The sequence below is a fragment of the Strongylocentrotus purpuratus genome, unplaced genomic scaffold (genome assembly GCF_000002235.5).
Source record: "Strongylocentrotus purpuratus isolate Spur 01 unplaced genomic scaffold, Spur_5.0 spur5_scaffold_11, whole genome shotgun sequence".
Taxonomy (NCBI): Eukaryota; Metazoa; Echinodermata; class Echinoidea; order Camarodonta; family Strongylocentrotidae; genus Strongylocentrotus; species Strongylocentrotus purpuratus.
In genome coordinates, this window is record NW_022145596.1 from 30,081,679 (window position 1) to 30,109,468 (window position 27,790).

At 36.9% G+C, this 27,790-nt stretch overlaps 1 protein-coding gene across 1 annotated transcript; it reads right to left on the bottom strand.

Moving 5' to 3' along the window:
• Nucleotides 1-26,044, bottom strand: LOC590609 (ATP-dependent DNA helicase Q5). The gene is made up of 17 exons (XM_030981145.1): nucleotides 25,519-26,044; nucleotides 23,168-23,367; nucleotides 22,416-22,856; nucleotides 21,257-21,474; nucleotides 20,442-20,613; nucleotides 18,359-18,450; nucleotides 16,797-17,030; nucleotides 15,739-15,874; nucleotides 14,993-15,032; nucleotides 13,917-13,975; nucleotides 12,364-12,455; nucleotides 11,276-11,372; nucleotides 10,647-10,748; nucleotides 5,672-6,787; nucleotides 4,668-4,907; nucleotides 1,918-1,990; nucleotides 1-901 (listed from the first exon to the last, which is right to left on the bottom strand). The coding sequence occupies exons 1-17, from the start codon at nucleotides 25,772-25,774 to the stop codon at nucleotides 804-806; spliced, it is 3,666 nt and encodes a 1,221-aa protein (XP_030837005.1). The 5' UTR covers nucleotides 25,775-26,044; the 3' UTR covers nucleotides 1-803.
• Nucleotides 26,045-27,790: the final 1,746 nt, after the last annotated feature.

The window sequence follows — 27,790 nt, forward strand, 5'->3', positions numbered from 1 at the left end:
TGTAACAGGTAAATGAAATAATTTGCATCGAGACACTTAGGTATAAGTTGGGTTACATTACGAAAATGGCCTATTGTAAACATTTTTTTCAGCTTCATACTGATAAGAAATTGCACTGATTGAGCATACTAACGCAGACAAGTCTATCAAATTAAAAACCAGAATCTCCATTATATTTGAATGAATATGGGCTAGGACCACTTTGTATATAAGCGTACTCGATATACATGTATATGTTCAGATAAATTTGATCAAGCTTTTAATATATATGGAAATATTACGTAGTACCAAAATAAATCTTTGATATAAACCATTTCTTAAAATATTACATTTTGAGACAAGTGACAACATAATATTATCCCTCTATTACTTTTATAATCAAATATCACATTCATTTTGATGACTACTCCTTGATAGTAATAGAAGATACTGACAGATATTTCTTCTTCTTTTCTATATCATATCTGCACCAGAAATTCTCGTCTGCTTACATACCGTTGACTGTGCGTGCATCAACCCACGGTGCGTTAATCTTCATTTCAAAAAGCCTGCACTTTTCAGGAAGAAGAAGATGGGCTTATTGATTGTGCTTTGCTTGTTTCTTGTGAATGCCAACTTGAGCTGCTGAGTTTACTTCTGGGAGGCATTTCACAAAACTTGTCATTAGTGACAAATGACAGTTTTTGTTATAAGCTACTGAAATCCTTGCTTCTGATTGGCGATCAGCAGATTTGTCACTGGTTTTCGTCATTTGTCATTGAAAAAGGGGTTTGTGAAACAGGCCCCTGGTTGAGTAGTCCATGTCATGTTTTTCCCAAATCTGTTGGTATATCATCTTCTGACAGGCACTTATGCTGATGCTTGAAGTAATCTCGAACAAGTCCTTTAGCATGCTTCTTCACTGTTAACAAAAGTTTGAGAGAGGCTTTGAACAGTCACTACTTTAGAAATATGAAGATTCATAAGATTTAAAGGGATTGAGTAACTTTGTCTCAGATTATGAAACAAAATTCTGGATTTAGCTCATGCTGCAATGATAATTATAAATCTTTAGGTCAGTCAGGAACCCCATGACTTTTACAAGCTGGTTGCCCGTCTGGTTATCAAAATATTCATGATTGAATTTTTTTTTTAAAGTCTGTTTTCCTAACGGTTTTCATAACACTACAGTCTATTGGTCACTTTAAGATTTTTAATTTTTTGAGGCACTTCATGATCATTTTGAAGTGCAATTTGTTTAGTGCTTCAATATTACACCATATCACAGACACTGATAACACGTAGGGCCATACATCTCAGATTTAACATTGTTAAACGATGCTTTTAATTATATTATACATGAGAAGGGGTCATAACACTCTTTCTGTTTTTTCTCGAGAATCAGCCCTCTTATGGAGTATAATGAAGGATTTACCAACTGGATAATTCCATAAATTCTTCAATTTCTATGCATATTTTTGTCAAAAAATAGCTGTTAAAATCACAGTATCTACCAAACATAGCAACAACTTAGTGCAACCGGCATTAACCCTGATATTTCGTCCCATCTGGGCATTCAAATAAAAATAAAGAAAAGTTATTAAAAATGTCTACCTTTAAGAATAGGTATATACCAATGAAACAATATGTCATAACACCAAATCTATGACTGTGACAGACACTGTGGACCACTTTAAATTAAAGCCCCTCTGCGCTAGTTTGGCCAGGAGGGATGAGTCCTCCATGCATGGTCACTGACAGGCGGTTATCTCATCAAATCGGCTCTCAATTAACATAAGAAAAAGGGGACCATGGGGGACCAATGGTCACCGATTAGCCATTGTTTGCTATATAGAAGGCACAAGTGTCTATAAGTAGTGCAGTGCGGCTTTAAGAAATATTATACAGACACAAGACATTTTCGCAAAAATTTCGTACCTGTGACTTTGGTGACCAACTTGTTGCTTGTTAGCTGATGTGACAGACTTCTTGCTAGGGACTTGAATAGAAGCTGTAGAACAAAACATACAGGAACATTACACTCTTATCTTGTAAGTTGTTGAACAATAGTTAGATTCACAGGACATTGTGTTAACTTAAAGTTTAAGTTGTGGTTTTAAATTTCAAAGTTATCTTGCAGTTGCACTCATGTTTACGAAATTTTGGGTTAACTCAAAGTCACAAATCAAATGAAATGAATCATTGGAGACAATCATAATGATGACTTGTAAGAATCCATTTTCCTTTTAACAATAGTCCCGAATCGTAAATGTACATTTTATTGGTTAATTTAAGAAATAATGGAATCAAATCACTTTCACTCAAACAGCTAAATGTAACTTAAAACCGAGAATTTCCCCTCAACACCAATATACTAATTACTTGACAATTCAAAAATTTAAGTATGTTATTCCCATGCATACTGTATATATATATATATATATATAATTGTTTCAAACTTTTCTATAAATTACTACATAACTTTTCTTGTTATTATTTTTTGTGGTTTTGTTTGATTTTGTTTTTGGTTCCTGTTCATTTGATTGTAATTCTAATTGTTACTGTACAGTATATGTTATTGTAATTGTGACCCTGCCTCTTAATAATAATAATAATAATAGCTCACATTTATAATGCGCCTAATACTACGTTTCTAGGCGCGGAACATATTATTACCCCGGTCATCGGATCCAGGCTTACCCGCACACAAGGTATGCACATTCTCCACTCCCTGGGGAGCATTCCAGCCAGTCGCCATTTTACAAGCGCCACTTGCTAATCAAACCACATTAGCTTTCGCATCCTACCGGGTACCCATTTAACACCTGGGTGGAGAGTGGCAAATGTAGATCAATGTCTTGCCAAAGGACATTGGTGCCGCGGCGGGACTTGAACCGCGGACCTTGTGATCCACAGTCCGGTGACATATCCACTCGACCACGACACCTCTTAGCAGTTGATTGTTCTCTCCTTCTGGCAGAGGACCAGGCAGTCAGACCGCAGCGCGCGCGTTAATGAGGCTGAAAGCTGATTTTTATTCAGCGATATCTGGCGATCACATAACATTTACGTCTGCTGAATTTCCATGCGCTTTTCAGTGAGATTTGTAGGGGTGTACATGTAGCTGCGTTTTGGGTCGTTAACTTCATTCAACATGGCAGCATGCAACGGAAAGTCACTCTCGAGATTTTCAGCATCAGTTTGATATGTAATTTGCCATATTTCGCAATTTGTAAACAATAATTTTTCACAACTTTTATTGACGTTATTTTTGTAACATTTCAACTGCTGTTTTGACCCGGGAATTTCACTTTTGGTTCCTGACTTTGGGACAAAATAAATTTGTCCACTTTGAGATTCGTTCGAAAGATGAAAAGTCACTGATCAAAAATATGTCAAAACCTAATTGACGCAAAATCATGTTCTTTTTATAATCATAGTAATTAAGACCCTAAAAACCCGGAAATTACCAATTTGTTCTTTTTATGATAGCGCGAAATTGTGTGATTTCATACTCGTGCACGCTCGCCGTCTGAGCAATGGCAATGCATAACTGATTATTAAACTCCAGGGAGCTCCGCCGCGCCATCGACTAGCCGAAAAAAAAATTAGAAAAATGATTAAAAAAGAATTATAGTATAAAAGAATCTTCTACATGGCAGGTGAAGTATTTGATCTCGGGTCCTTAGATTGTTGTCAAGACGGCTTACGCGCACGTGTATTACAGGCGCACGCCACAACGCATGGTTACCAAAATGCGGTAATCAGAATGTTAATAAACCAAAGCGAAACATATGTGACGTAGTTGACGTAGTTGACCAATCAGAACTCTCTATTATCACATCGGCAAAATTTACTACTTTTTTTAATTATTCATGAACATGAGCGTGATCTTTTTTGGTTCCTGACTTTGGGACAGCGTAAAATATAATAATTTTGATATCATTGTAAAGAAAAATATTTATGCTTTATGCTGATTATTACATCTTCTTGACGCAAGAATGATTTCTATGTGAAAATCAGCCCTACTCTTTAGATAGATTTATCGTCGAAAAACCTCATTTTCAAGGCGAAATATCTGTTTCCAAAATATATCTAACATGATTGTCATATAAGTATATAGAGAGTGCAACTTCTTATCTTTAAAATAAGACCCATTTCATGAGAAATGAACAATTATAAAGGCAAAAATTGCCGATCGGCAAGACCGTCTGCACTACTCATTACGTATGCAAGACACGTACATTCTTGCATACGTGCTGAATAAAATAGAGGGTTTTCGCACCGGCTGCGGTCTGACTGCAGGGGGATGTTTCACAAAGATCCTAAGTTGAACTTATCTCTAAGTTGGACTCAACAATTATGGAAAGCCACTTGCATCTTTAAAAATATTTTGTAAAAGATATTTTAAACGGCATAAAATGTTGTTTCAAATCATTCATATTTTCTATCATCAAGGAGATTTCATGTGCTGAATGTGGAATTTATGAAAAGTCTAAAATACTTAATTTTTTGCTTTTGAATATAGTTCATTTCAAGGCTACAAATGGCTCTTCATAATGTCTAAGTCCAACTTAGAGTTTAGTTTGACTTAGGATCTTTGTGAAACACCACCCTGGATAATTTCTGTGTAACTTCTTTGATTTTTCTTCCACTGAAATAAAGATCACATATACAATAAGACCCACCTTGGAAGCAAATTTGCCCTCTTTGTAGTGCGGAGTTAGATATTTGACCACGGCATCGGCAACAATTTTGTGAAATCCTTTAGACATCTTTTCCTCCTGACGCTTGTCCTCCAGCGAAGTGCCCGGAGCTCTCTCATTGTCTTCTACCTTTGGGTCAAAGGTCACATGCTTTCTTGGGCTACCAGTGAGGGCGCTGCTGTCATTGTAATTTGATCTTTTGTTGATGAGTGATGACTTGATCTGAATACCACATGAAAACAATGGTAGGGAAAGGAAAGGAAGAAGAAAATAATGTAGCTATCAATCTTTATGAGTCACAAGCAGATATGAAATATATGCTCGATAATGCAATTACTTTGGTTCCGTCTAATCCAAGGTCGAAACTGCTAAAGGTTCTTCGCCCTTCTAGTTGGATATTTTTTCATCAAGTCTGAAGGCTACCATTTCATCGCACAGTAAAAAACATTGTTCATGGTGAGGGAAAACTCTCTGTGGATGGTACATGCAGGCACGGTATGTGATTTCATCTGCGACATTCTCTCATTTTCAATCCTATTATACCTATTTTCCTTTTTTCAGTTAGTTTTATTTCTTTTCTATCCAGATCCTCACTCAAATTTCTCCTTTTTCTTCTCTAAACACATTGATCTTTGATATCACATAAAATAATTGGATCAGACACTGATTGTTATCATTTGAAACCTTCCAGCCATTCATTAAACTTCTCTTGTCAGAACCTGACATTGTGTATCTGAACATGTTCTTCTTTCTACTGGCAATGACCTAAGATTTCCATTGGCCTTATGCCAGTGGCATCTCTAAGCCAGGAGAGGTAATCCATTCATTGTATGCATTATTATTGTTTAATTTACAGCTTGCCTGTATTACATGCTTGTTTTTTCTCAAAGTTGAACACTACTCTTCAGCTCTATAGCCATATAGTGATTCTAAGAAAATATATGTACAAGTTACATTATAAGCCGTCCACATTTTCAAGAACTTACCTCTCTTTCTCTAGACGGTGTGCCCACACCTACTCTACTACTACAGTCAGCTGCATTGCCTGGTGGGCTGTTGTCACTTGTAGCTTGATGTGATCCTTCAAGCCCATTTTGAAGAACCAAGGAAGACTGGTAATTGCCTGGTAACTGTTCTTCATCTTTCACTAATACAGGATTGTCACTCAGAGATGGGAGCATTTCTTCTTTCTCCTCAACATCATGCACATCTCCTTTTGTTGATAACAATGTCTCCTCTTTGAGGTGGTATTCGGACGGAATGTCCCTGTGAGCGCAAGATGCGTCCTGGCTTCTTCCAGGCGAGTCACTGTCTGTAGTGCTTTCTCTATAGCCGATGCTAGTACTAAATCCACTCATTTCACCTAATTGTTCCAATGTCCGTACAGCTTTGGTAGAATCTGATCCGTTACCAGCTAATAAAGACATCTTGTTGTCAAGTACCTGGTCACCTTGGTGCATCTGTTCACTATGTCTTTCAGTTCTATGTTCTACCAAGTTTGTGCTTGCTTCCATCTTTATCTTTTCAACAGACAACCTAGTAGATTCTCTTTCATTGCTTCTCTCTTTCTGATCTATCATTGTCACGATGCCTGCATCGTCTTTTTCTGTTTCTTCATCAGATGCGTTGTACTCCTCGACATCAAACTCCTCCCCCTCCAAGAAGCTGCATCCCAGGTTATCATCGCAGTCTCCATCCTCAAAACCTTCCATGCCCTCCTCCATCCCTTCTTCCTCGGTGGAGGTGCCGTCTCCTCCAACATCACCATTCCACGGGCCTTCCACCCCCTCCTCCACACCATCACTCTTAACCTCCCATCTTCTCCCATCTTCATCGTCCCTGGATGTCATCTCCATTTTCATTGGTCCATCTGAGTGCACGAGAGAAGATGCCTTCACAAATCCTCCACTCGATTTAAATGTGGCAAATATTCCCCCTTTCTTGCTACCACCACTTCCCTTGGTAGACCCTAACTTAAGAGTTGTTTGTTTTGAGTTGTCTCGTCCCTTCAGGGGTTCTTGTGCAGCAAGCAGAGACGAAGCGGTGCAGAACCCAGATAAACTTGGTAATCTTGGACCATTAGATGTACTGCTTGAAGACACCTATAATGTACATGTAGAAAAAGAAAAGTTCTCTTTACCAATGGCTTACTTAAACTGAGTGGCTCCTATGTAAAACCAATGCGGAATATGCGATCAGCCACCAAAAAACCATCTAAAAGTCACATAGTGTGATTATTAGTGCTCCATTAAGGTGCATGTTGTCAGGATGGTCAAATTTGTTATTGTTATAGTATTTCCTAAAACAGTATACTTTCTTCTATGTATTTCAAATTTTGAAGCTCTAAATAATCCATAAGCGGTATTTTGGGCAGTTTTTTTAAAACCTTTGTTTGTCTGAACTTGACTTGGTTGTAATGACTACTACTGGTCCCCTCCATGTTTAACTTAAAAATGACTACAATAGAGTAAGCTGTTAAATTGGTATTTGGTCAAAATAAAGAACAGGATGTAATTAATTGGTTTGCCGAGTTTGGAGACATCTAGTTACTCTTTGGTGGTTTTATGGAGCCCGGTCACATATGAGAAGAGTTAGAACTTTCAGTGTAAACACACACTGATCATATATACCTCAGCACGAAAACCTGTCAAAATTTAAAATTCCATTACCTGAACGACCAACATCTGTTTATAAATTATTTCAAAGTAGGTCTTGCAATGGACTGGGTATTATTATTTTTTAATCCACCCTACTTTACATACATTAAATGATTAGTGTGGAGAAATCAATTAAAAAATACACTCCTCTACAAAAAAAATCAACAATATAGATAATTAAAATATATCTATCTAGATACTTTGGTGGTAAGCGCTTTATGAGCACTGTTTTTATTATTAGGTGGTCTATTGTTTTCATCAGAATTTTCTTTCTTTATTTCTTTATTTTTATTTCTTCCACTTTTTTGTTCCGACGATAACTCAAGATCCGTCCAGTCAATTTCTTTCAATTTTGGCACAGTCATAGGTCATTGCCATAAGACGTGACAGGAACCTTTTCAAGGTCATCAAGTCTTCATGACGTCATCCAGGCGCCATTTTGTGTTTTTTTTGGAAAATTTCAAATGATCATAACTTCATAACTGAAAGTCATTTCTCATTCATATTTACCATGATCAAGGTCAATATCAGTCCAGTCAATTTCAGGTCAAAAAATGCGCGCGTGCGCGTACGTCCGCGCGTCAGTGCGCGCGCAAATTTCAAAATGCTCCAAATCGCCTCAAATTCATTTTGGATACGTTTCAGGCCATTTTAAGCATTTCATAAAAATCACGCAAAACACGCATTTTTGCGCGTTTTCGTTCGTAGCGGCCAAACGAAGAATAATTTTCTAGTACGTCTTTTTGACGAGGGTATTCCTTATCTTTTTCCGAACAATTTGATACCATGTTTAGCTTTCCATGACCATTATTGACGGAATTAGCGTCCGTTTAAAATACATGTCCGTACGCGCGTGATCTTGTAATACATAGCATATATGGGCAAAAACATGCCTATACAAAATCCATTATAGCTCTTTAGGAAGTCCACAAAACCCCCAATTTTTTCTCATATTTGGATAGAATATGAGTTGGAAATATGATTTTAGGTCTCATTTGGCCATTATATATATCGTGACATCATCACCATGGCCTTGGAACTCAAAAAACGAATTTGCATATGATGACGTCATCATATATATGGAAAAATTGATTGTATCTCTGTAAATTTTAAATAATTTACTTCCAAACTTAGATATGTTGTAGCTGAGACAATTCTCTACAAGATCAGTGTCCATTGTTTTTCATTTTGATGACGTCATCATGGTGAAAATTTCAATTAAAGGCGACATGTCAGAATTTTCTTCATTTGCGTGTATTGTCTATGGAAGGTGAATTTCGTTCACATCGTGAATCTACATGGCATTAATCTTTGAGCACTATCTCGCTTATTCGTGCTCTATTTTATCCCAAATTTTGGTATGTTATAGCTGAGACAATGGGCTACAAAACCGGTGTACTTTGTTTTTTGATCAGATGTTGGGATCATGTCGGAATTTTCAATTGAAAGTTGAAATTGCACATTTTCTAGAACTTTGAAGGATTTTCTTGATCATTATTAGGTGGTCTGTCTTAGACTACCTATTGTTTTCGTCAGAATTTTCTTTCTTTATTTCTTTATTTTTATTTCTTCCACTTTTTTGTTCCGACGATAACTCAAGATCCGTCCAGTCAATTTCTTTCAATTTTGGCACAGTCATAGGTCATTGCCATAAGACGTGACAGGAACCTTTTCAAGGTCATCAAGTCTTCATGACGTCATCCAGGCGCCATTTTGTGTTTTTTTTGGAAAATTTCAAATGATCATAACTTCATAACTGAAAGTCATTTCTCATTCATATTTACCATGATCAAGGTCAATATCAGTCCGGTCAATTTCAGGTCAAAAAATGCGCGCGCAAAAAATAAAAATGCTTCAAATCGTCTCAAATTCATTTTGCATACGTTGTAGGCCATTTTAAGCATTTTGCCAAAAAACGCGCACACGCGCATGGGCGGGCGTTTTTGCGTGTCCTGGCATTTGGCAACATGAAATCGCCAATTTTTTTCCGTCATCATATCTGACACATTCTCTCAAGCATTTTGATACATTGTTCACCTTTTTCTGCCCATTAATAACGGAATGAGCGTCCGTTTAAGATAATGTCCGTGCGTGCGAGCTCTTGTAATACATAGCATATATGGGCAAAAACATCCCATTTTAAAAATCGAAATAGCTCTTCAGATAGTCCATTGACCCCCAATTTTTATATCATGGTTGGAAAAAGCATGAGTTGGACATATGATTTCATACCACCCTGACTCGTACAAAGTGAAACAAAGTCTTAATATTGGCATCTAAACTCCAAAAAATGTATTTTGTTGATGACGTCATTTTTGTCATTGTTTAATTGAGATTATCTCACGTATCGGTGATCGATTTTCACCCAGATTTTAATATGTTGTAGCTGAGATAATTTTCTATCAGAAATTTGTCATATATTATCATTTAGATGACGTCATCATAGTATAATATTCGATTAAAGGCGGCAATGCATAATTTGTCATATTTGCGTGTTATGTCTATGGGAGGTCACTTTTTTCAAAACATGAATCTGCATGACAATGTGTTTTGACCAGTGTCTCGGTTGTTATTCAAAACAGTTTTCAACCAAATCTTAATATGTTGTAGCTGAGACTATACGCTATCTAAATATTTCCTCATTTTTTCAATCAGATGTCAGGATCATGCTCATACTCATCATCGTCATCATCATCATCAATATCATCATCATCATCATCATCATCATCATCATCATCAATGTCACCATCATCATCATCACCATCATGGTCTGAAGATGATAATCATCAACATCATCATGATCATGATCATTATCATCATCATCATTAACATTATCGTTTTTATCATCATATAACATTATCATTATCATCATCATCACCTTTACTATCATGACCATCACCATGTTCATCATGATCATCATTGTTTACATGTCTATATAACTTCTCCCATTCTCAAATCTATCATAAGACTTAGACAGACCACCTTATTCGTCTTCGTGACGAATTAAATTTCTAGTTTATTATTATTATTATTTCTATATTCACTTGTTTACTGTTTTAAGTGTGCTTATGATTTATGTTTTGTTTTGTGCTTCAATTGCATTCTGTATGTGCTGTTTCATTACTATGATTGTAAGGGGAATCGCTAGTTTTTGTGCAAATCATTGGCTTTTCAATGCATGTGATTTCCCAAACACAATTTAACTATATATCATATCTCTCTATTTTATGAAATGAATACATAGAATTGAGTTATTACAATTATTAACATAAAGTATTGAAGATGATGGTTTTTTTTATATTACCTTTGGTGGAATCCCTCCTTTCATTGTATCCTCTTCATCTGCAGCGGAAATAAAAAGATCATGAAGCCTGCCCTCTTTTGTCTTCTTATTGATTTCTCCAACCTATCCAAAAGAAAGAAATAATTGTTTTTTCTTCTTCAAATTAGCTTTTGCACCCATTAGCATGTTCAAAGCTAAAAATGAGTTCTGTTAGTTGGTGTGTGTTTAAAAAAAAAACTGCTTCAATTTTGTTCAAACATATACATCAAATTGGTTGTTTGTTTGAAATAGTATTGTGTTCATTTTACCTGTCTTTAATCATTTTATCATTATTCCAGTATGTGAAAAATTGATATACCCCAATTTTTTTTTTTTTTAAAGAATGTGACATATTAAAGCTTACATCTAAAAGTATTCATTAAAGGCCCTAATAAATATAACCAGTCCACCTTTCATTTTTGAGTGACAAAAAAAAATAACATCAAATTTACAAGAGTATGATGAATAATTTAGTTGTTAATATACAGTATATATAACAGTATACACTCATAACAGTCTGAAAGTCTAGGGTTTCAGACAGCAGCGGATAAGGAGTGAAGAGAAGGCGGGACCACAAGATTGACATACAAGTAATTCTGTATTTATGTTACCTGACCAAAGACTTTGGCCTTGTAGAGATTACATGTCTTAGCTGCCTGGATTGCACTGTGCTCTGCTGATATTGCACATCGTTGGGCTTTGTCCTCACTGAAAGGAAAACAAAATATTACAAAACAATCTTAAAGCGGGACTGCACTACTTGTAGCTACTTGTGCCCTCTATATAGCAAACAATGCCTAAGCAGTACCTGTTGGTGCCCCGTGATCCCCTTTTTCTTATGTTAATGAGATAACCACCTGTCAGTGACCACACATGGAGGTCTAATCCCTCCTTGCCAAACTAGTGCAGACAGGCTTTAAGCCCCCCAAAGTGTTGGGAGCCCCCAAAATTTCAATTAAATTGTATCATGATTTGAAAGAAGATCTCATCTAAGACACATTTCTGCAAGAATTTTTAAAACAAATGTGTTTGAAGTTGAATACTAATGAAAGAATACACAAATTTAGGTTTTCTGCATTCAACAGAAAACCCAAATTTGTATTTTTTAAATCAATATTTGTCTTCAAACACATTTTTTGAGGAAAAATCTTTGCAGAAGTGGGTCTTAAATGACATCCTCTTTCACATTATGATACTTTAAGTGAAATTTTGACATCAAATTTTTTCACATTACGATACTTTTAAGTGAAACTTTGCCATCAAATTGTTGGCGCATTTAGGGTTACCTACACTTTAGAGGGGCTTTAACTATCAAAATAAGCAAGTGATTCAGAATAATAAAACAATCTTATCTAAATATGAAATCAATAGGTTATGAATAAATATCTCCCTTTGCAAAAGCACAAAATATTACACTCATGTGGTTGATAATTGAGGCTTGGTGCAGTAGAAATAGAAGTATCTTGGTAGAAATTTGTAAAAGGCACAAGTGTGTAGATCTACAAAGAATTCGCTGAGATCATGGAGCAATAAAAATAAAAATCCTATTTTGGCATTTTTGAGATAAATCAATCCAGATAAACAGAACTTAAATTCTTTCATACACACACATATATCTTCTTCTTTTTAAAGGAATTACACAACTTTTTGTTGATGGTCTTTTTACTTCCAGCATTATTTAGAGGACAATTAAACTTACTTTGAGGTGAGTCCATTTGACTCATCAGAGAAGGCAGCTCTGATGTTTTCTCTCAAAGCCTTGTCGAGTAGCTGCATGCAGTACTCTCTCACCTGAGAAAATGAGAATATAATAATAATAATAACTTCTACTCATATAGCGCTTTTCATAAAAGATTTATATCAAAGCACTTTACAATATTGATGCAAGTAAAACTAAACAGAGAAATGTCAAGAGAACAAAATTGAATTTATCAAACATGAGATAACAAGGTAAGGTAACAATTTAAGGACGAGGTTGAATATGTCTTTTCCATTAGATTGGTTTTAAATTAGATGTTGGAAATGTGATCCCATCTTCCCTCATTTATGCACATTTCTGTAAAAACAAGTTCTGAACGACACAGTCCATTATCATTTTAGCAAAGTTGTGAACTGTCCTCCCAATAACTCACCAGCTTGTCTTACTACCCCCACAACGATTACCCTTCCCCCTCCCACTCCCCCCCCCCCCCTCCCACACCTAAGACGAAATTGGGGTTACATTAAATGTCAATGGGTAAATGTCATTGGATTTAATTGTCCAAGTTGGAAGTTGTCCCAGGGACACTGTGGACAAGGTTACTTGGAAGGAATCCACCTTGAAGGGGGGGGGGGGTGGGGGGTCTATACATGTATCTGTCAAAGGGTAGTCTCTAGGAATAATGTCCGTGGGTCAATTGAATCTATTCAACAGCATAAATGAATGCAGATTTCAACCAAGCTCTTATAACTAAAACAAGCAAGCATAATCAGATAGCACTATCACTGAAGTATCATAATTTAAGGATTTAATTATATGGTTCTTCAAAATATTCAATAGTTATATAATATTGACTGGCCTTGAGGGGTATATCAGAAATATTGACCAAGCTCAGATCATATTGCCCCGAGTCGAAAGACGAGGGCAATATGGTCTTAGCGCGGTCAATATTTCTGATATCCCCCGAAAGTAAAGCCAGTCAATATTTTTATTGTTATCCAAATCAGACATCTAGAGCAAATACAGACATCCACCATGACAATCTCAAGAACTGAACAAACTTTGTCAAACCAACACTGTGCATCCAGTGCTTGACAAAATTTTCGATACACTGCAAACAGTGTGTATTTGGTGTGATTATTACGTCACAATAGAGTGCGCGCAAAGTGCGCAGGTTCTCGTACGCATAATAGATGCGCAATGAAAATGCGACGCGGTCAATACAAGATGCCTGGATGCGAGACCGTGGAAAATACCAAGGTATATTTTCACTCGTCTCTACACGCAAAGTCAATACGCGCAGGGAGACCAAGGAAAATACAAAGAATATACCCCTCCGTTCCCACTGCTAGTGAAAACTAGGGCAATACGGTTTTGTAAATGACCAGCTCAGATGTCTGATACGGGTAATAATGTACAATATACAAAAAAGGGGGATTTGAAGATGGCTCCTGATCAAGAATAAAGATATCCTAATAATTAGAAAAATGATTCTCATCTTAGTTTGACCAGATAGAACTGACATGAAATGAGGAATATATAATTTCTTTTACCTGAATGGTTAGCCCTGGAACTGTGTTGCTTTTAGGATTTTTCAATTTACAATTAGGATCTAAATCAAAAGGAAACAAAAAGAAAATTAAAAATCACCAACACTTAATCATAATGCACATGATTTAAACGTTTCATTGAAATAATATTGTTGTCATCAGCTCAATATGAACAGTGCTGAAAATGGATTTACCTCATTACTTCATAAACAGCACACACTCAATGCAAAAATCTATGAAAAGCCCTCTACAGGACTATTTGAACAAGGTGAAACTGATTAGACAATACCCCAAAAGTACTGAAACGTTTTACTGGTAACTGAATCTTTGAGGATAGCATGATGGTTCTACAACCTTATAGCATACTATAGCTACTATCATAATATACTGTACTACGCTATGCTGTTTGAAATACTAGGTCTTACATAAACATGGATAACTTTCTTATTTGTTCTTTAATCTCTGTATAAGTCACATTAGGTCTGGTGGGTGAGTCAATATTCCTTTCATCCTCAATGCTGAAATAATTTAATTAGTACTTTTATTAAAGATTGGCACAATAGGTGCTCATTGCATTATTTGAAAAAACACCATGTTTACTACAACCTGAAAATGATTGCCCCAAAACTTGTTCTGCTAAACTTGATGCAGTGATCATCACAAGATGTTAGATATGAATGAGCAAGTTCAAGATAAATGGTTCATTTCATGTCCAATACATAAAAGGGTTCATAGATGTTATTGAAAATGTTATTTCATTGTAAAGAGTAAATCGATATGGACTGAATCATGTGCTTTGTGTTATACTTTTATTAAAGATTGGCACAATAGGTGCTCATTGCATTATTTGAAAAAACACCATGTTTACTACAACCTGAAAATGATTGCCCCAAAACTTGTTCTGCTAAACTTGATGCAGTGATCATCATAAGATGTTAGATATGAATGAGCAAGTTCAAGATAAATGGTTCATTTCATGTCCAATACATAAAAGGGTTCATAGATGTTATTGAAAATGTTATTTCATTGTAAAGAGTAAATCGATATGGACTGAATCATGTGCTTTGTGTTATACTCACCTATTTCCTCTGTCTGTCGTCTATCTGCTTTCATTTTCTTCTGAAAGAGATATAAATTGCAGCATTGAGTTATGGCATAGACAGAAATACACAACAGCCTTTACTTGGACTCTTTGGATATTTAAAATTGCATTCATTGTTAAACAAAGACAGAAAGAAATAATTGGGGCATATAAATATGTAGATTTTGATACACATGCGAATATGTGAGATCATATTCATCAAGTTTATTCCAATTTCCACTAGAACTAGCACAGACCATTCAATAACCTTTGACCTTTTCAGTACAGGACTCTAAAGTACAAGACGATAAAAAAAAGTTCATCCATCTATGAATGTACAGTAAATGTACAATTAAAAGATATTACAGATACCAACAATAGCTAGATTCCTCCGAACCAAAGTAGAATATTGATTCTCACATATTAACAACAACAACAAAACTAATTTGTAATACTGACTAAATACTGCTGTTAACTGATTAATTAGTAGTACAAGATAGTTGCAAATTATATAGCACCTTTTCCGCTGGATACAAAGCACTTTGGGATGCTATTCATGAGTCAGTGCTAGAGTTAGAATATAAACAAGTTACCAAGCAGTAACAGTATGAGTCCAACAAATACATGTGGTTTCATAATAGATATATGTCTCCAAACTCTGAATTTTTCTACTGTTGATGATGATTTTAAATGCGGAGGGGGCCTGTTTCAGAGTTTGGGAGCAGTAGAGGAGAAATTAATTACCCTTTTTCTCCTCCTGAATTCTGCTTGTACGACGTCTCTCAGGCCAGAGCTGTTATCATCATCGTCATCATCATCGGTGTTGAAGTCGTCATCGTCTGACCAGTCTCCTGGCTTTCTCTTCTTACCGACATATGTACTGTCAAATAGAACATAGCAAATAAGAATACTTAATTCCTTATAACAAATAAACAACAGTTTAAGATCCAAATTCACATATAGGCCACATGCAACAATGCAGGTTTTAAGGGGAAAAGAAACTTACATGTGAAGTTTGTTTATGTTAAAAAATGCACACATATTATGAACAAGGGATTGTTCATTACGACGATACACATTACATTTTTAAACTAACATTTTTACCACTTCTATTCTTGTATCATGTTTACTGGTATCTTATTCATTTAAAGTTTTAAAACTTTCATTTGAAGTACATTGTATCATTGCCACCATACCATATTCCAACTAGCAATACTGCTATCTTGTGGTATTCTGCCTCCATAGAAATTATGCATTTTCAATGTGAACTGTATCATGATCTAATATTGGTGGTGCAATTCTGTCATTTGTTCATTCAAACGGACAAATCTGTGCCATATACACTATACACTTCATTACTATAATACATTGAGGGAGTTGGTTTTATAAGATGACGTGGATCCTAGTCAAATGATTGGTTGAAAGCATACACGTGACCAGGCATTTATTTTGCCTAACGCGTAATTTGGATAATGACCGGTCATTATCCAATTCTAATGACCGGTCATTAGTAAAATGATGTTATAAAACAAAATCTTTAAAAAAAATAATACACATCATTTTGTTCGGGCATTAGTAAAATATCCCACACTCGGTACCTTCAAAACAGTCCAAACACTAGTGTTAGACTGTTCCAAAGGTACCTTGTGTGGCTAAATCTTACTAATGCCCTTACTGCTATGTATTATTTGTATATTACTCTACGTCTTTCCCATATGGTTTGTCTAATCATATTCATTACTATCCTTTCTTTAACTTTTTATTTTCATTGATATAATATCGATCTAATATACATTACTTACACATCTCTGCCATATCTCCCTCCACCATACAGATCATCATCATGAACATTAAGGGGGTTCTTCTCAATATACGTCCGTCCCATATGGTTTTTCTTCGCTGGTCCACCCATAATCCCACGTTGCATCTCGTCGATACGCTTCTTCACTACCTCCGGAGTCTTGCAGACATCACACATGCTGCCACACGAGGGCAGCTTGTCATCAAAGTACTTAGCGATGGATTCATGCCTGCATCTAGTAGGGCGAAAACAGGAAAAAATAATGCTTACAAGCACATGAGGGGCACAGAACAATAGCGACAATGGATAACAAGCTCTTCCCGGTTAAAATCAATAACTACAAATTTACTGTAAACAAATTGTGCACTGGTTTAAATGGTTTATTTCTTTAATTCAACATATTTGCAACAATATAAAAAAAAAGAATGCCTTTGAATTTCACCTCTGGCTCTGCTTAATGGAAGATTTAATTCAACTGTTTAATATTTTACAAAGAAGAGACATATCAATACAACTCAATTTATAGATGTGTTGATTGACACATCTTACAAATTCAAAACAGCACCTCTTTCATGCCAAAAAATGTTTCATGTATTTGCTTGAATTGTAAACAATTTGGATGATATGCCTAAAGATACGCCTGGCATGCATTTATTATAAAGCATTTTACTCCATGGATATATAGAAAATAACTAAATTACAGAGTGACATTATTCTACATTGCTTTCAGAAAGATTGGTACTGGAATGTAATACATCGCATCTATTTACACCACAGTTCATAACATGATGTCCCTTGGTGTTAGCCTATATAGACTTCAGTGAAATCATGACAGTTGGATTTGAAGTTACAAATGCAAACGGTTTAATCCAATCACAGAAAGTGTTGCGTGTGGACATGGGGCAAATCTCCATGCAATGCATGAACGCTTCACAAAAGTAGAGAAGCCATGATCACTATGAGACCTTTGATGTATGGAGGATCAATCTTCACTCCATAGAGAATGATTATTCAAAGGTGTATGCTTTACATTTGAACTTTCAATTTAATGATGCATACAAGAAAACATTACATTTTTAATACAAGGACTATTGGACATTGTGTTCCCTTCTCATATTGGTAAATTTGACTGTGACTACCGGTATGATGCCTTTTAGGACGATTGTCCATATTATATATGAACAAATATCATTATATCTAATTTTCTTTTTAAAATACTGAGGTATATTTGGGGCAACTACATTCCTGTACATACATGCCCTTGCAAATTGTAATACAGAAGAAAACATGTCTTTTCCGTCTTAAAATTTAGATAATTCATATTAAAATAGAGGTGAGGTGCACTACTCAAACTTATGCAGCTGCATGTACATGTTAGATTGATGATACAAAGCATACAAATATATTCATTTTACAACCTTCAAATATTCCCATTCTGATATTGGTTTAAAGTCTTGTATTTGTCCAATATTCTCAAACTTCGATGAATTAATCACAAATGAATATGACATACCCGTAAGAATTAATTACATCTTGGAATTTAAATAAAAGAGTTAAACTTACTTTGCCTCTTCACAAAACTTAACCAGTGCTTCAAAGCTTTGCATTGAAGCCTTGCTAGGTTTTCCAGGCGATGATGAAAACTTTCTCTTTCTCTGAAACAAAAAAAAGGTAAATGTTTTAAAGGTACTAGATCTACTTACATGTATTAGTGTTGTCAAATCTCTTCAACTTTACTCATGCCTTTTATAAAAGTACAATAGTAACCTTTCAAACATAAATAAATCTCACTTTATGTAATCCATGCCAGGGTTCTGCATTATAAAATGTACATCATTTTAAAAAGGCCTCTGCCGCAAACAAAGGATTCCGCATGAAGTGCTGCTTCGCGACATCATTTTCTCAAAATGGATCCTGACGGACGCTCTTCAAAGATGGCGACCGGCTTTCAAGGCAAGGAACACACCATTCACTGGCAGGGAGATACAATTTTGAGGGGGGGGGGGGGACAAGACCTTTGCTAAATGTCTGTGATTTACATCAAATAAATGGAAATTAAATCTTTATGAACCCTTTTTCATTGAACTTCTGCTATCTCAAAGTTTGATAATGTGTATTTTTAATTCAGATATATATCTTATTTTCATGTATTGCTAGTCATGTATGAACGGACATACCCTTTGGGGTAGTGGAATAATCCACACTCGTAGACACTGGGCTTTTGCCTTTGGGTTTGTCTATTAGGCAAAAGAGGTGTTGAGAAATGGTAAGTCATTTATTCAAATGTGTAATCATTTCTCTCTGTATTAAAACAAAAATCATATTTCTTATTTGCACAAAAATTGCAGTACTAAAAATCTGCAAGTCTTTCATTCTATATTTGAGTTTGAAATTCCTGTCTCAAAATGAAATGTATTATAGCACGAGACTACCGTAAATCTCCCTGTATAAGGCACACTTTTTGCCGCCAAAAAAATTTGAAAGTCGGGGTGCTATGCCTGGCAATGTCACCCAGCTCAGTAATCAGTGTGTTGACTCACCACTCGGAAACTACAACAACACTCAAATTTGTCCGTCATCTTGGTTTGAAAGTAATCTTTCTAATAGATCTCAATGTAGTTTATAATAATAATTCCTCAAATATTTTTTTCTATAACAAATGGTGTACCACAAGGTGCACCACTGGTACCATATGTACTCTTTTGTTTTTAATTTACATTAATGATCTTACACATTCTTCTAAAAACGACATTGTTACTATTATTTGTGACAAGTTCACAAGCACAAATCAGCGCCTTCAACTGCACCTCGATGTAAAATGAAGGTCCTTCCCCGCGTGGGTTTTCGGCAACAAAACAACAAACGATTTTTTTTTTTTTTTCCTTCCCCAAAATAGGGGTGCGCCTTATACACAGGTGCGCCTTATACACAGAGATTTACGGTACACTTATCGATAGCTGGGCGAAGGGTGGGTAACTCTGGACAGCTGGCTAGGTGTTTTGTATTGTGCATTGTGTACTGTGTACATGTATGTGCGCTGTATACACCTGTTTATTCGCATATATCTCAGCAGGCAAACCTATGCACTCAACAGTTATACACACTGGAAGGTCATGCGCTGTTCATCAACATGAAATGACAACTTGTATGCCCATTTGCACATCCAAAACACCATTTTGAAAAATCATTGATTTTCTTGACTGCTACTTACACTACTGGAAAAACACAGAAAAAACGTTGATGTTTTCTCAAACCTTTTTTTGGTGAGTACCGGTAGTGTGTATTGTTCATCCAGACGTTACAGAAATAAATATCATATTTAGATAAGCTTATAATTACAGGCAATTAATGAAATGTAAAATTGTTACATAGAGAGTTAAAAGGGGATGAGAGAATGGGGTATCTTGTCTTCATTTGGCATGATTACTGGAATTAATTTCCCTTTTATTTTCAGCTTGTATTTCTTTAGTGAATGTATAAGGAAATTATATCAATGCGATCTTTGTTCACTGACAGAATCTTTGATTTCATAGGACCGTTCAATTAGTACTTTGTTTACAATGTACAGTTAGTAGATGTATTAATGTTCTACAGCACCGTTTCGGAATGAGTGAATTTACTCTCGCTATGAATTATTAACGTTTACCTTTTTGCTGTTCGCACAAGCCATCTCCCGTGTGATGAGGAAAGCTACCTGATTTCTCTCCTGTCTGGAGTAGTAGAGACGACATCGAGATGGAATGCCATCTCTTCCTGCGCGACCGGATTCCTGGTAGTAACCAGCCATAGACTTGGGAATGTTGTAGTGTGCCACAAATCTGCAAGAAAAGACGTTTGTTGACAGATTCAAGAAAGTCATACCTAATTTAGTAGCAAGCACCTGTTCAGAATATTTACCTGTAGAGAAAGACCATATTTATATTAATAGGTTTTTTTTAATTTTTTACTAGGAACCCTTATTGGAAATTTTATGGAACCTGAATATGTACAGGACACCTGCATATAAAAGAGGACTTCACAATCAGGCTTTATATTCTCCTGGAAATGTTGTAGAATTAACCTGTACTTTTGTATACCATACAGTCTTAATGTTGGGTTCTGATAAATGAAAATGACATTTTGTATGGCTTTTTCACAGATGCAGGGGTAAAGTGTGATGGTTTACTGTGCAAGGGTGTTTATCAAATGTACTGCCCTTTACATTTGTGTATTTTTCCAACACACAAACAAGTGAGTATATGTAAGACCCCTTTATTTGATGCAGCTCCTTTTTGTCATTCCTACTTGCCCTTCATTCATTACAAGAAATTCTGCTGCTGTATGGCATGTATGAATGAGCCTCTACAGATCTCAACAAGGTCTGCACTGAATATTCAAGACTATTTATGTAAATGAAGACTGCTAAACAAAATCTGAGGAGGTGAAATAGCAGTCGCTGTATAGGCAAGATAACGGACATACCTGACTGTAGCCTTGTCTACACCCATTCCAAAGCTGATGGTAGCTACGATGACTTTGACCTCGCCATTCATCCATTGCTCCTGGACCGACGTCCGATCAGCAGCCTTCATTCCCCCATGGTATGCTCTAGCTGTCAGTCCCTGCCGGCTCAGTCCCCCTGCAACAGTCACACAGGCATCCCTGGTTCTGCAGTAGACGATTCCACAGCCTGATGCATTCTGAAGGGTGAATAGAATATGTTTCAAATTCATTTAGATTGATAGCACATGTCCAGTCAAACCTTGTATGTTGAACAGCTCAACAGAGAAGCAGCTTGTCTCAAGAATTGCCAATATTAACTGTGTTCCCTGGGTGGCCTTTATATAATTATGCAGATATGTTTAACTATGTAGGCCTTTGTTCAGCAATGTACTGATATAACATGTACATCAAGGTAAGGTTATTTCAATTTTTGTACGCAGCCACATAATATAAGTCAAGTATAAAGGCAGTTAGACATTCTGTTTCCTTCGCTTATCAGCTATTTTCTTCTAAACTGCTTAAAGGCAATTTGCAAATCGGGTATACAAATATCTTATTATTATTATTATAGAGTGGTGAAGTGTGACGTCATCAAAAATCTATTTTTAGAATTTCTCATTTTTTTCTTCATTTTCCGAAAGAACATCAAAAACAATGTCCAAATGTCGAAAACCAATTGAATATGTTAAATATTGGCTGAGATATGACCATCTGAATAAAGATACTCCCCATAGGAACTCAGTGTTATATGCTCTGGCTCCTAACCATTAGGAGCCAGAGCATATAACACTGAATTCCTATGGGGAGTATCTTTATTCAGATGGTCATATCTCAGCCAATATTTAACATATTCAATTGGTTTTCGACATTTGGACATTGTTTTTTATGTTCTTTCGGAAAATGAAGAAAAAAATGAGAAATTCTAAAAATAGATTTTTATGACGTCACAGCTTCGGTACTCTATTATTATTATTAATAAGTCACTACATAACATTGTCTGAGATACCTATTTTCTTTATTCGATGTTGAAGTTTCAAATAAGCACTTTCTGCATCATTAAGCCTTTAGAATTCTTATGGTGCTGATTAATCATGGCACCATTCTGTCACTTTTCCCCTTCCAAATCTGATTCACTTACCCCGAGAGCCTCATCTTTCTGGAGCAGCTTCAGCCCAAAGTCTTTGAGATGCCCCAATGGATCCTCCAGGACATCCTTGTAAACCACATCATAGAAGAGATTCTCTCTGAAGCATCCTGCCCTGAACTCTGTCACAGGGGCTCTCATATGCAGCTGCTGGATGATATCCTTCCGGACATTGTCTGTGGCTGTTGCGGTGAGGGCAACGCAAGCGATGCTGGGATACTCCTTGTGGAGAGCCCCTAGCTTGAGGTAACAGGGTCGGAAGTCGTGACCCCACTGTGACACGCAGTGGGCTTCATCCACCACGATGCCATTGAAGAGCCCTCTGTTGTCGAGGTTCTTGAGGATTGTCATGAAGGTGGAGGTTGCTGCTGTTTCTGGAGTGATGTAGAGCATCTTGATCTTGGGTTTCTTGCTGTATAGGTCAGACATAACCATCTATAGGAGACAATTATAGTGACAATACATTGTGAGGTTACAGATAAAGGTGAGTTCTGGTAAAAAAAAAAATTAAAAAAAAAAAAATTCTCACAGAATCAAACAAAACTTGCACTGAATATTCAAGATTACAAATAAATGTCATTTGCCAAACAATTTTGGTAGAAAATGTACACTGTATACTGGCTGAGTAATGAGCATAGAAAGATTAGAAATCAAGGTTAGTAGCCCTGACACCATTTGTGTAGTCCCATATACATCTTTCTGTGTACAGTGCTTGTTACTTTACCAAGACTGGGCCAAATTTATACCTTTCTCTTAGCAGCAGGGATTTTAGAGTTGAGACTCTCTGCTCGGATGCCGAGTTCATCTAAGTGTGTGAGCTGGTCTTCTATGAGGGCAATGAGCGGTGAGATGACAAGAGTAACACCCTTCTTGCAGGTTGCAGGGAGTTGGTAGCAGAGGGACTTTCCAGCTCCTGTTGGCATCAATATGAAGACATCTTTCTTTGCTGAAAAGAGGAAAAGCACAGCATTGGTCACCATCATTAAACTTCTACATCTACTTCTATGGTAATACACATCAACACCCGTTCAGCATCTAGATGAAGGTAAAGCATAGAGTTGTTACATACAGCTCTATGCGGTACAGTTCCTGAAAAGGGAACTAAATTGTTTCAAGAGCCACCTTGAACTGCTCCAAAGAAGGCAGTTCAACGATGATCTGAGGTAGCTCGTCCCAGTCCCTAAGTGTCCTGGGGAAATAACTAAATTTGTAAGTGTCCATTGAAGAGCCTAGTCTCATATATCGTTGTAGTTCACTCCCTCGGTTTGATGTAATCCGGTATTGGTATCGCAATTTGGTTATTTGCTATCTTGTAGAATATTGACAACCGTGCCTGTTTTCTTCTTTCTTCAAGAGTAAATAGCCATAAATCATCATGGGGAACCAAGAGTCAAGCAACGTGTATTCAGATTATGAAAAGTCTTACAAACCCCTATATTTTGTTGTTTCTGTTTACAATATTCTGAGGGAAATGAAACGTTATTATTAGAGAAATGTCAGTAGTGGATACTAAATCCTGTGGCAAGTGTATTGAATTAATAGGTCCTAAAACTAAATATGCACCTTCATCTCTCTCTATCTCCCTTCTCTCTTGATACGTGATACTTTAAGGAGTTATCCCTTTTATCATCTCACATCGGGAAGCTATACTGGAATGGTAGGCAAGGCGAGTAGCTACAAAGTACAAGGAGCACCATGAAGTGCAGTAATGATGTGTAGACAAAGCACTTATCAATTTACAGTAAATGCTTGGCGTTATATCCTGACTGATGGATCCTGTTAAGTACCGGCGTAGTAGTACCTTGTACCTTGTACCTTGTGTTCGTCTCTTCCGAAAGGTCCGCTAGGAACTAAAACTGGAAGTATAACTTGGCGTGACGAGAGTATAGATTTGTGAATTTCAGGGGTTATGCTATTTGATTTAGTTTTGGGGTTGCAGATTTGAAGACTGTGCTGGATTTGATGTCAACGTTTAGTAGAAGTCAATGGTTGCATCAGGAATTATATTACTTCTCTCACAATCTACTGGTACTCTCTATTTTGTTTAAGTCAAAATCTGGATAGATAATCCGATGCCAAAGATATTTGGTAACAACAAATGTAATAAAGCCATGATTGTGGATTCTTTTACTTAGACCTAGATCTATTTATTTACTGATTTGTTCCCGCCTGATTACTGAATTTCAATGATAATATTAATAGACCCTACTATTAAAATTTAAAAGCATACACTGTACCCTAACTTAGATGCAATGAGTGTAGACTAGTGTTTACTTACTTACTTACTCACTTTCTATTCTTTACTTCATTAATTGAGGAGAGTTTAAGATAATATTTTTACTAGGGCCTATACCTATGGTGGTGTGACCAAAGTTCGCGCGTGACGTGACCTAAGTTCGCTATTTCAAAAAATCAGTAAGATTTCGAAAATCTGATATCACCAATGGAAAGAGGAACATAAAACTACTCGAACATGAAATTTTCTTTGGAATTGGGTACGAAATTGTGAAGATATAGACAAAAGATCGGCAAATTTTGCCATCTTTTGCGTCCGTTCCGAAAAATTATCAATTTACCGATAAAGGGTCAGAAATCTTCAATTTAAGAGCACATTTCCTCAAAATTGTAAGTAAAAAGTGGTACCAACTGATTGTGTGATATATTGCCTTGCAAATTATGATATTACCTTATTTTTGATGGATCACATTTTTTGGTAAATCAACTGTAAATCTAAATCCCCGTGCGTGAAGTTAGGTCTCTTTCTTTTTATGACTTTTTTAGATGCAGCGCGCACGCACGATCGAACATCGAATTTTTAGATCGCGATATCTCCGAAATCCTTCGACGATAAATTTTGTAGTTCCATCAATCTGTAGTAAAAAACTTTGCCGTCCATTTGGTAATAATTTAAATAAATAAATTTGTGTAGAATATGAGACATCATAGATCGAATATCACATTTTGTAAGCTGTTCTAAAATGTCCGCGAATTTTGGTCACCCCTTCATACATTATATTTTACATTTGCCACTGTCACCGTCACTGTGCTTTTGAGTGACTTCATGACTTGTCATGTTTGTGGACTAGGCATTGATTACCTTTAAACACTTCCTCTGTTCCCTTTTTCTGCAGTTCTGATTTAAAGGAAGCATATCCAAACACATCCTCCAGTTTGTCTTGAAGTGAAGAGAAAGAACTGGTCAATTTCGGATCAACTCTGCCCGTGTGTTTTGGTTTCTTTTTCTTAGATGAACATGATGAGATGCTCGATTCTGCATCTAAACTTGAAGTCGTCAGAAAATCTGTAATTTTAGCTCCTTGTGCTACCGTGCTCTTCTTTGAAACCTTCGGCATCTTGAAATGCTTATGTATGAATAAAGTTCAGCATTTTTTCATCAAGAATGATGAACACTATGCCTCGTTCCTTCAGAATTACTGGATCGTGTCTCACTTTGAACTCCGTCAGCTCAAATAGCGCAGCGTAAACACCGCAGATCGACGCCTGCCAATGCGGGGAATCGAGTTGTGCAGTACCGATGGTGAAAGTGCAGCAGCGCGCTAGCTGTTTTCAGCTGATTTCGCTCGACATGCACATACATGAAAGGTTAGAAATACGGACGTGGATATAGATATGTAGTCTTTTGTAAGGAAATTTTAGGGGAGAATACCAGACAAAATCAATGCTTGGTTTTGTATCTCGAAGTCATCTACGAATAAATCCCTCATGTCTATAGCTTTTACATAAAGTTTGAACATTAACTTGATAAAACTATAAAATAGTAACGTTTATCGTTTCCTAAAACAATATCACGGTAAATGAGGGACAATAAAATTAGAACAAAGACAACGTACAATTTGACTGAAGCCTAGCATAATGATTGACCCCCTCCCCACCCCTTCGAGATGCGTTATCTTTTTTCTGCGGCACAGATTGGGGTTAGGTGCGTGTTGAGCCTAAAAGTTTAGGGTTGGGGTTAGGGTTAGGGTTAGGGTTAAATCAAGACCCCTTAAAAAAAAATTTAAAAACCCAATCTGTGCCGCAGAAAAAAATGACGTCTCCAAGAGGATGGGTCAGGGTTAGGGCGTAGGCCTATGTGGTGGGGAGGAAAATACATTTGTTATAAATCACTCGTCTTGCAGTTTGTAGGTCTTTTTAACCGCTAATTAATTAAGAAAACATGTTTTTTGTTTTAAGTAAGCAATATGGGACAGAACCAGGCGCGTATGCAGGGGGGGGGGGTGTTTGGGGGGTTAACCCCCCCCTTTGGTATTTTTACGTGTGTAAACCCCCCTAAAAAATCCCTAAACCCCCCCCCCCCCCCCCAACGGAGCAAAATGTCAAATTTTCAAATTTCGAGACCAAAAAAAAAAAAAAAGTGTCCTCTTACCCCCCCCCCCCCCCCCCCCCCCGCTTATTCAGCCCCCCCCCCCCCACTGAGCGACTTTTCGGCTGGCTGAGTCGTTGCGATTTTTTTTGGCCTCCAAAAAAAAAAAAAAAGTGTCCGCTTACCCCCCCCCCCCCCCCCCCCCCCCCCCCCCCCCCCCCCCCCCCCCCACTGAGCGACTTTTTGGCCGGCGCGATTTTCAAATTTTCCTGAGTCGTTGCGATATTTTGAAAAAATCCTGCGTACGCCACTGGACAGAACTAATTATAATCATCACGCTTCTATTCTCTCAAATTTATTCTGCCGGTAACAATTATGCCGGTATCTGCCATATAGCGTCATGATCATGAACCGGAGATTTAAAAACTGAATTATTGTTCCTGAATAGACGTGTTTTTACGGTGTATGGCCAGGGGGGGGGGGGGAGGGAGGACTTGTAAAAACACGGTTAGTGAGCACAATTTTTTTTTTTTTTTTTTTGCCCATCTCCCCAAAAAGGTAAAATTAACGTGTTTTTACACGTTTTTTTCTCCCAAAGGGCACCTCTACCCTGGATCCGCCACTGTTCAAGCCCCCCGGTCTAGAACCACCCGAGCCTTGCGGGTGTTCAGTTAGGCAGCCTCTGAAGCAGAGAGCAAGATAATGGTGGAGGAGTAGCTGCATGTAGCTCTACCTGTACCGTTGCTTATCATCTTAGCTCTAGACACACACACAAAATATTTCAAACAAAAATAATTAAAACAGGGGCGGGGGCTAGTGGCGAAAGGAGGTGTATACCAGGCGCGGATCCAGGGGGGCCGAGCGTGCCTTGCCCCCCCCCCCCCCCCCGCCCCCAAAAAAGAGAGAGAGAGAGAGAGATAGAGAAGGAAAAGGAGAGAAAGGGAAAGAGGAGAGAAAGGGAAAGAAAGAAGATAAAGAAGAAAGGAAAAAGGGGGAAAAGAAGGAGATATAAAAAAAAAATTATATATGAGGGGGCCGAAAGGGC

Excerpts from the sequence above, each read along its gene's own strand:
- LOC590609 (XM_030981145.1), bottom strand. The coding sequence starts at position 25,774 with ATGCCGAAGGTTTCAAAGAAGAGCACGGTAGCACAAGGAGCTAAAATT. Across the intron at positions 23,368-25,518 it reads AACAGAGGAAGTGTTTAAAG|CAAAGAAAGATGTCTTCATA; the intron begins GTAATCAATGCC and ends TCCTCTTTTCAG. Across the intron at positions 902-1,917 it reads GTTGGTCACCAAAGTCACAG|TGAAGAAGCATGCTAAAGGA; the intron begins GTACGAAATTTT and ends TTTTGTTAACAG.